The sequence below is a fragment of the Anabas testudineus genome, chromosome 1, assembly GCF_900324465.2.
Source record: "Anabas testudineus chromosome 1, fAnaTes1.2, whole genome shotgun sequence".
NCBI classification, from domain to species: domain Eukaryota; kingdom Metazoa; phylum Chordata; class Actinopteri; order Anabantiformes; family Anabantidae; genus Anabas; species Anabas testudineus.
In genome coordinates, this window is record NC_046610.1 from 14,797,186 (window position 1) to 14,807,327 (window position 10,142).

Sequence of the window (10,142 nt, forward strand, 5' to 3'; positions counted from 1 at the left end):
TTTTAACAGGGCTGCCAAAAATGCAGTGTGAAAGAGGGTTTTTATTGGCCAAACATAGTCCCTGAAACCACAGTAGCCCTCCCTAGTTGGTTGGATTTTTTACAGCAACTATGAGTTATAATGTGCACAGTGTGAACTGTGGATTGACTTCAACAAAGGCATTAAACCCATGATTCTAACCAAATGTTTAGTTGTTGGGGAGGAAACCACAATAACAGATTACAGATGATGTAATAAACATGATAAACACCAGTGGAAACCTTTCAAAAAAAGTGAATTTAATAAGACAACATCAACCTGGGACAAAATATAAACTTGAATATAAAAACTTAATATTCTCACTTAACACAGAGGCTTCTCCTTTAAACTAGCCCAGCTCTATGCTGCGGGCATTGCTCGTGTCTTACGCCTATGCCAAACAGCACAACTGCATGAAGCATTTTTGTACACTGTAAAATAAAAGACAGAAAAATATATGGAACATATAAACTCCAAACTCTTATGTGCACACTGTGATAAATCAAGTGTCTTTCAAATTCAGATATTTTATTTTAAACATTGAAAATAGTTTAAAGCACGCCTTAAAACCCTCATACAGCCACATCTTCACTTCAACATAAACAAGTCTTCCAAAACTAACTAACAGAGCCTCTTAATAAAAAGAAAAGATCAGTCCAAGAAGCAATTTCTGCTCAAACTGCCTGCACAGATTTTACATGAATACCTTCTCCCCCAAAGATGTATGAGCTTTAACTCAATATTCACCTGAGCTAATTAGTCATTCCTTTTAATGAAAACCTGTGAAGGTTTTCAGTCACTTGAACAGTGGTATCGAGCTGGATCATTGCACACCCATAACTTGTGGAATTCCTTGATGAAGGGTTGCACCAGGTCTGGCTCCTCAGTGACAAGTATGTTTTCCATGTTGCTCTGCACTGCTGTCAGCGTCCAGTTGAGGGAGCCGGAGATGAGCAGCCGGCCGTCCATCACTGCAAACTTGTGATGCATATACACAGAACTCACATCACACCGCACGCAGATGCCTGGGGAGCAGAGTGTAGACATGGAGGAGATGTAAGAATGATGGAGAATTCTCTAGTGTTTACCACATGTTGATCTAGTCCAGTACCTAATGTGAAATTTATACCTGCACAAGGAATATCAATGGAAATCTGTCAAGCAAGGTGCTTTGGGTTTTATGGACTACGATGCATGAAGGAAATCTTTCTGTTCAAAGTTTACTTATTTCATATGTTGGTACTTCTTTAGGTCCTAAGGGTTTTTTAATATGAAAACACCAGAACTAAATGGGCAGTGCTGACACCTGCAACCCGAGGATTGGTAAGATGTACTATAGCTGAAAAAAACACTGTGTAGATATTATAGCCCAAAACAGTTTCAATGGTTATTTACAACATTATCAGTGCCTACACTGTATTTCTGATCATTTTCTGCTGATTTTCTGCTTTTCTTTAAAAAAATTGAATTTCTAAGTGAGTCCAGATATTTGGACAGTAATGCATATACAACAAACAGAATAGCAAAGCAGTGCAATCCTCTGCACTTACCTTAAATAAACTATTTAACACACACTGCAGCATCACTGCATCAAAAGATTACAGCATTAGCAACTTAACATTTAAGGCCACATGAATGTTTTCATCTTCTTCATAAAATCACGCGATCCTTGTTTCTTGGTCTTGTTCAATCTCAGCAGAAGAAGTGGTTGGAAAAACTGCAGAAGCTGTGAACACAACTACTGACAGATTACTGGAAATGCTCTGAACCTCTGAACCAAGACAAATGTGTAATTGTTGTTAATGCTGAGTGCAGCATCTAGTGGAACACAAAGTTCAGTTTATTAACTAGCTGGAATAGCCATTTTCCATTGACATTCTTCTAAATCAAAATTAACATCAGTGCAATCTTGTGTAAATACTAAATGCCAACTGATTCTTTTCAGTCGTGCACAAAGGAAAACATTACATTGGTCAGATATCTGATTTCATTTTGCACCACAGTACATTTAAAACTGAGGAACTGAAAACTAATCCGAGAGAGAAATTAGACATGCATGAAAGGTTAAGTGCATGCCCATTTAAAAGCGATTTAACAGAAATGTGTTTTTGAAAGTAGGTTTTCGGAGCATTTCTCTTCCAAGGAACATGTCCCCTAGAAACCCTTAATTGCTCTGTGTGAATGGCTTGTTGGCTTTTTAAAGTATTTTTATTAAACAGCTCAAAGTGAAGACGCCACGGTTGAAGGAAAGAGAATAAACGCCAGTGGCAATAAAAATTCAATGTTTCTCCAGTTGAAACCCCAGGACACAGACAGTCCAGAAGATCCTTTTCGGGGGCCTGTACACGTCTCGCTTATTGAGAGAAATGTGATGTACATCCCAGTGACTGCACTGCAAAACACTGTGCTTTAGTGCCAGTCACACTCAGAGGGTTGATGATATAGGGCTCTGAGTGTGTATAAGATAGAAGGATGATATAAGGTTCTGCAGAACAATGACAAAATACAGCCAATAAGGCAAAAACAAACAAAGAGTCTTGCAGCCAACACACACACACACACACTAAGAAACACTTAATGAAATTTGCTGTCTGTTTGCCAAATTCTTACTTACTTAATTCTAGTTTAACAATATACAGTAGCAGTAATTTATTAAATGCACAGGAGGCTGAGAGAGAAAGTGAGACAGTGTAAGTCAGACATGTGTCACAAAATGTTTCAGTGCTTTCAGAGCAAGATTACTCTGACTCATAGAAGCTTGTAGTGGCAACCTCCTTTCACCCAGACAGTTCCTATCATCTCTCTATTCTCCACTAAGGAGCCCTGTGGGTCTTAATGACAACGACACTGGCAGTCTGAGAGCACAGAGTGAGCACCTTTTGTTGAATAAGATCTGAGTCATCCTTCCCGTATTTCAAGAGATGTTTGTCAATGAAAAATAACCTCACAAACGTCAAACAGAGCCTCCATAAGGGCTAAATATGACGCCTTCATTTGAGTATTTTGTTTGTTACTGGACTGTTTGAGTGATGAAAGCATATACTTCCCAATGTTTTGAAAGACTGTTTCGCTCACCAGCTTTGCGGAGGACCCCTATCTGGGAGCCAGTGATGGCAGCATAGTCCTTGTCAGTGAGGACTCGGATAGTTACGCCCTTGCGATGAAGTGCTAGTACAGCCCTGCAGAGATCCATGTTTGAAAAGGCAAAAACACACAAGTCCAGGGAGGAGGACGCAGACATGATGTGGCGAAGAAGACGGGAGAAAGAGGTCTCTACACCATGAGGCAACGAGCAGACACAGGAACTGGAGGAGCAAAACAAGAAAGACATGACTGAATTCTCTGATGGGTTTTTACTGAGCATCATTCATGCTTCCTTCTTACTTGATATGATTTACATGTCTGTTTGAAACAAAAATACTTTTATTTAATCAAAGTTTGGTTTTAGGGTAATTGATTACTCCTGCAGTGGGGATGAAGGACGGTAAATGGATAAATTAAACTAAAGCAACTAGGGGCTGTGATTTTTTTAAGTTAATGGTCATTATCACAACATACTGTACAGTAACACAGAGAATCCTATTGCTTCCCTTTACGAATTACAACCATTATGTTTCGCTTACTGAGATGAAGTGGGTGTGAAGATGTGCTCCACGCAGGCTATCTCCGAGGGGAAGAAGAGGACCTCATTGAGGATTCTTCCTGGCCTGAAGCGACGGTGGAGCCACACGAGCAGCTCCAGACTAAAGGAGAGGGCCACGACCCCGAGGCCGACCACCCTCACTGTCCACATCACCGACATCTTCCACATAACAAAACAGAATTTAAGAATCAAACATGTAGTACAATTCACACTTTCTTGTCTTTAAATATATTATTAAATGAAACATTTGGACTTTTGTCTTACATTATTATCATTTTCATAGAGGTATACATGCAATTAAATGGTCAGTTGTCTCTGTGTATAGTTCTGAAACACATTCATTCATTCATTATCTTATAAGATGATTTTTTTGTTTTATTGTACTCTGCAAAATGCAAATTTCAGAAATAATAGGCATTAGTCATTGTTTTCTGATATTTTATACACAAGAATAATAAAAAGAAAGGAAAAAATAATCAGTGGATGTTAAAGAGATATAAAAAAAAACCATTCTCATTATCTGGAGCTCAGGTGTTACTTGCATTGAGTGACCACTTTATTAGGTACACCTGTACAGGTGACAAGGGACAGGGAAGGGATGTGGGAAATGTGTCTTTTCAATTCAGTGCTTGTTACTGAGGTCACTGGGTTGGACTGGATTACATTTTGAGATGGGTTATTTCCACTGCCAAACATGACTGGACCAAAAAATAAAACAACACTGAAAACGACCTCATGCTCAAACATACAACATAATTAGCACCTATATGACTATTATGTGCATCATACCACTTTCATTGCATTCAGTTATACCGCACTAACCTAATAATGTGGCAAAAAACAGAACATTATCAAGCATCAACACACCAGGTTTGCATATTTAACCATTTAACATGTGTTACTAGAAGAAGAAGTTTAAAATTAACTTAACGAGCTAACCAGGCTAATTTAAAGTGACAGGCACAACACTGGTGTCGATGCAGTGACTTTAACTGCACTGTGCTCGCACCAACCACAACGACACAGATGCTACTTAAACTCACTTATCCTGCCAATATAAAAAGCGATCGCACGGTGTCGGAGGACTCGTCCACACTTTAAAACCCGGAGCTTCAGCACCGACTCACCTCACCCGGCTTCTGTCGCCACCACGCGGAAACAGGCTGTGTCGACGGTGTTTCGTCTGCGCCAATCATCATGACTGACGTGTCAGAGAGCCAATCACTGGCCGGACACCGAATGCCATCCTCCAATCATTTAACGTGGCTAGTTGCCGGTGCCGGGTCTTATGAAAGCCTTTTCCTCGTTAGCGCATCGTGTGTTTCTACAACTCAAGGTAAACACGATACAACTTTTATTCGATACTAATTAACAACTACAAGACGTAGCCGTGTGATAGCTACGTCTTGAGTTGCGCTAAAATACGTTTCTTGCTGGAATTCGTGTATCTGCATTCGTGTGACGATTTGTGTTGAAGTGAAGATCAACAACAAACATGCTAACTAACGTTAGCATGCTAACGTGTTTTCTGTCTGATGGCACATGCGCTCCCTGATGAAACGGCCTGATTTTTGTCTCTATCATACACAGACTCGGTTCAGTTTGTGTGCCATGGGTCGCCGCAAGTCCAAAAGAAAGCCTCCTCCCAAAAAGAAGATGACGGGAGATCTGGAATCTCAGTTCACCTGTCCGTTTTGCAACCACGAGAAGTCATGTGATGTTAAAATGTAACTCGTCAAACATTTCCAATAGACTAAAAGTTTATTTTTTTGACTTCAGAGATGATTGTTGCCAACTTTTCTTTTGCTTGTTCTGTCAATAGGGAGAGAAGCAGAAATACTGGGATAATATCATGCACAGTCTGCTTGGAGGAGTTCCAGACACCCATTACCTGTATCCTTATTCACACATGGGTTTTAGATTACATCCCTGTTTTTCAGAACAGTGAACATCTCCTCATTTTTACGGATAAATAATTATTTCATTATAAGAGTGCATTTGTGAATTTGGCAACACAGTGTAAACTTCTTCCTTACATTTTTGGGAGCTTTCATCCAGGTGACGTTTTCTTAGTTTGTGTCTTGTGATCTTATGAAAAATGAATTACAGATGGACCTGGTGCAGTTTGTCTTTTATCCAGGGTCCTTTGTGCTCAGCATTTGGAAACCATTCAGTACATTGGCCAAAAAAAAATCAAAGAGGCTACTCACACCTAACACTAAATGCCATCCTTAGAAAGAAACATGGGTTATGATTTCTTCTCCATATTTAATCGTCTATTATAACATGATACTCTATATAGGTCTTGAAGCAATTTCATGGTAACTGATTTAACTCCGCTCTGCATTAGCACTAACAAAAAAGAAACATATTGTAACGCTTACATACGATCCTTCGGTAATTAGACAGGTTGTGTGATTGTAAATTGATGAGGTTTCTACCTTTTAGTAGTTTCTGCATTTTGTAATAATTATTGAATGTGTTTACTAGATGGGATTACTGCTCATCCAATAACAAAGTGGCAGCTTTCCAAGATTGCTTTTCTTTCCCCTTCTGTATTGATTTTCAATAATCATGTCGCTTTGCATTATTCTAAACTCTTGTACATAAGCAACATAGTCCTATTTGTCCTTAACCCTTTTCTTTTCAGATCTGTCAGAGCCAGTTGATGTGTACAGTGATTGGATAGATGCCTGTGAAGCAGCCAATCAGTAGTCCTCAAGGAGCTGTCCTTGATGTGGCTGGTGGGTCTTGGGAATCAAGCTGATCAGAGGACATTGATGAAATTTTCATCATTCACAGATCTTTATCACTTGAAATATACAGCTTTGTGAACAGCTGTCTCAATTACAGTATCATGTATTCAGCATGACAGAGTCTGAATTGTTCCTGTCCTCCAATTACTGTGTTTCAACCTACAATTGTTGTCCTGGGATTTAAAAAAAATAATAATTTATGTGTAGTTTACCCGGATTTATTTTATCACTTGAGCATTCTGTTTGAAATAGTAGTTGAAGGTTGTGAAAATGTGTCCTTTTTATTTAATTTTAACTGTTAGTTTTTTTTTTTTTTTTTTTTTTTTTTTTTTTTTTTTGTTAGTTTTTTTTTTTAGCTGGGAAAATATAATTTCATACAGGAGCCTTTTGAGCTGTTAGACCAGTAAGCAAATGATCTTGGCATTTCAAAATCAAAAGTATAATCTTTCTGATTGGTTAAAGAAAAATGTGTGTGTTTGTGTGTCTGTGTCACGCACACATGCACACAAGAGTGTGAAGATGTAGATGTTGCCAAAAGTAGGCATATTGTAAAAGTTGAAAACAATAAGTTACAGTCACTCGTTCCATGAACACTGCCTACTGAAGAATCTTGTTAGAGAGGAAATTTTCCAGGCGGGCTGCAGTGCCAGCCTTTACAGAGTCTAGGTGGGAGTGAACTCCTTTGTTCGAATGTGAATATAAAGTTTAGGCCAGCAGCAACACTGGGATGATGTCACACTTGGCAATTTGTTTTTACCATCTCACCTGAATTCACCACACTTTATCTAAGGTTTTTCCTAATGTTTGCTTAATTGTATTGTGACCCTCAGTTTAGCATAATGTTTGGGGTGTTGTTCATATTCAAGTATTGATAGCCCTCCTCATTCTAATAAGGACAGTTGTCATAGCTTTAGGTCATTCCACTTAAGAAAGAGGAACAGTAAGATGTAGGATTCATACTTAGCTGCTAGTTTCATACATTATAAATTGTTCTTAATCCATTCAATTTACAGTTGGTTGTGTTTTTTTAAATTTTTTTTTACACATTGAATAAATTAATAACATCAAGTACAAATCATCTTTATCTTATCCTATAAACAATCTGTAATAGTGTCTGTTCTATGCAATGCCTGTCATAGAGCATTCAAATACAAGCTGTTTTTGAAATACAATGAATTTAAAAAGGATGATCTTAAAAATAAAGGAGCAGTAAGACTTCATATCAGTACAGTTACTTATTGATTAATTTTGAAATGAACTAAATGTACTGTATTTTTTATACAATGATCAAAAAGATGAAGATTGAATTAGTTAATCAAAGGATTCCGGTATAATCTGGCTTTTATTCTTTTTGTGATCTTGATCTGGTTTAGCTGAATGTACAATGGCGAGGAAACATATGTGAACCTTGTGATCTGATCTTTCTCTAAGTAGAGAGTATTAAATATAATGTGTAGAGTATTAAAATAATAGCACAAAAATATATTTGATGTCTTTATTGAGAACAATTATAAAAACCCCATAGTGCTAGTGGAAAAAGTATGTGCAGCCATGGATTTGATTACTTATTGACCCACCCATTGATCAGACCTACACATTGTTCAGGAAGAATTTTAGCCCATTCTTCCTGCAGAACTGCTTTAGCTCCCGTGTCTCTCTTAAGTCGTTCCATAGCATCTCTTTTGGGTTGAGGTCTGGGGTCATACTTGGCCACTCCAAAAGACTTTGTTTTTCTGAAGCCACTCTGTTGTGTGTATTGAGTCATTGTCCTGTTGCATCACTCAACTTCTACAGAGTTTTAGCTGATGTACAAACACTTGGGTACCCCCCACCCCCCTCAAGGAGGCCCAAATCATGATGTTTCCTCCACTATTCTTTACAGCTGGGATGATGTTTTCATGATGATATGCAGTAAAAGTTTTTATGCCAAATGTAGCGCTGTATGTTGTTTCCAAATAGTTCAATATAGTTTCATAAGTCCACAAAACATTTTGCCAATACTGCTGTGGACTGTCAGTGTGCTCTTTGCCAAACTTTAGGGCAATCAGCAATGTTCTTCTTAGTAAGCAGCAGCTTCCTTTGTGGTGTCTTGCCATGGACACCCTACTAGTTCAAGGTTTTACATACTGTAGACTGATCAACACAGATGTAAGCCAGTTCCAATGATGCCAAATCTTTTGGCTGCCACTCAAGTTGCTTCTTTACCTCATTAATGAGTGACTGTTGTGCTCTTGGGGTCATTTTGACTGGCCGCCCACTTCTTGGTAGAGTAGCCACAGTCCCAAAGTGTCTCCATTTGTAGATTAGACTGTAGACTGGTGAATTTCCAAAGTCTTTGACATCACTTTTCTTTCCAGCATTATGTAAATCAACAATTCTTGATTGTAGATCCTCTGAAAGCTCCTTTTGGCAAGGAGCTAAGTTTATGAGTGTTTTTTTTTTTTTTTTTTTTTTTTTTTTGTTAAGTAGCTCTAGTTCACACTTCAAACTAATTTTCTTAACTTATTCTAACACCTGACTCCAATTAGATTTTCTGAGGTCATTATTCCAAGGATTACTACAACACACATACTTTTCCACTCACACTTATTATGGTTGTTCTCAAAAAAGATCAGATCACATTTTATGACAAATTAATGCAGAAAAACATGTAATTATTAAAGGTTCACATGTTTTTTCCACTAGCACTATGAGTATACAGGTTTTTATGGTTGTTTTCAATAAAGACATACAAGATCAGATTTTGTGCATTATTACTTTAGGCACATTATATTTGTTAATACTCATCACATTTTAGAATTCCAAAAGGTTCACATACTTTTTCTTGCCACTGTAGTAGTTGGGATTAAGACAACCCGTCAAAGAAAAATGCATTCATATTCAGATACTCTGACAAGTCGAAGCACTGGGACAATAAGCATAAATGCTTCTGCTTATCAATTGTTTTGTAGTATAGATTTAATAGTAAAAGTTGAATGAGGTGAAATAACGCACTCAGCTTTCATATGCTGGCTTTTATTTGACTCCATTCTCTTGACATCAGCAATAAAAGCTACTGTCAGTGGTACTGTTCTGCTGTCCCAGGTTTGATTTATGACTATACATAGGTGTTGTCAGCTATGTAGACCATGCTTTTTGATTAAAATAATTTCTAGTACAATAGGATACTCAGAGCAACCACAAAAACACATAATAATTACAGTGTTTAAATTCCCAGAGTGTCAGCGACATCGGCAGTACCTATTTCAAAGTAAAATGTCACGGGGCACTGCTTCTGTTCTACTTTCCTGTGGCATCTGAGATCGTGACACATTTTTAGGAGTCCAGTATCCATTCATCCCCACAGAGCACAGGATGTAGCAGATCACAAATGAAAGAAGACATGGTGTAGTGAGGCTGTGCACCAGTCAGCACTGAGTGATAATAGATGAGATGTGGAGTGCCTGCCTGGGCTCTCCACCCAGGAAGAGTGTGTCCGTGCATGCGTGCATTGCACTATGCATTGTGTTTGATGATGGACCCCAGCTGGAGAAGTATCGACAACGCCTTATGAAACATGCTGGAGGATGATTACAATGGAGAATGATTATCACTTAGTCTCTCCTCTGTCTCTGCACATCTCCTCCCACTCCCTCCCCCTCTCTTCTATTTCTTTTTCCTCTCCCATTCAGCACGCGAGGTCAAGTGTCACTCTGTCTCCGTTGTCAAGGCTGCCAATCACCCAC

General features: G+C 38.4%; 2 protein-coding genes across 2 annotated transcripts; one reads left to right on the forward strand and one right to left on the reverse strand.

The window, feature by feature from the left end:
* Positions 1-302: 302 nt before the first annotated feature.
* pld6 (phospholipase D family, member 6) lies at positions 303-4,861 on the reverse strand. Its single transcript, XM_026360256.1, has 4 exons — positions 4,789-4,861; positions 3,642-3,820; positions 3,094-3,323; positions 303-1,043 (listed from the first exon to the last, which is right to left on the reverse strand). Exons 1-4 carry the CDS (start codon positions 4,858-4,860, stop codon positions 811-813), a joined length of 714 nt encoding a protein of 237 aa, XP_026216041.1. The 5' UTR covers position 4,861; the 3' UTR covers positions 303-810.
* An 85-nt stretch (positions 4,862-4,946) lies between these two features.
* Positions 4,947-7,637, forward strand: LOC113162689 (transcription elongation factor 1 homolog). The gene is made up of 4 exons (XM_026360967.1): positions 4,947-4,997; positions 5,252-5,388; positions 5,484-5,554; positions 6,312-7,637. Exons 1-4 carry the CDS (start codon positions 4,950-4,952, stop codon positions 6,374-6,376), a joined length of 321 nt encoding a protein of 106 aa, XP_026216752.1. The 5' UTR covers positions 4,947-4,949; the 3' UTR covers positions 6,377-7,637.
* The last annotated feature ends 2,505 nt before the right edge of the window (positions 7,638-10,142 follow it).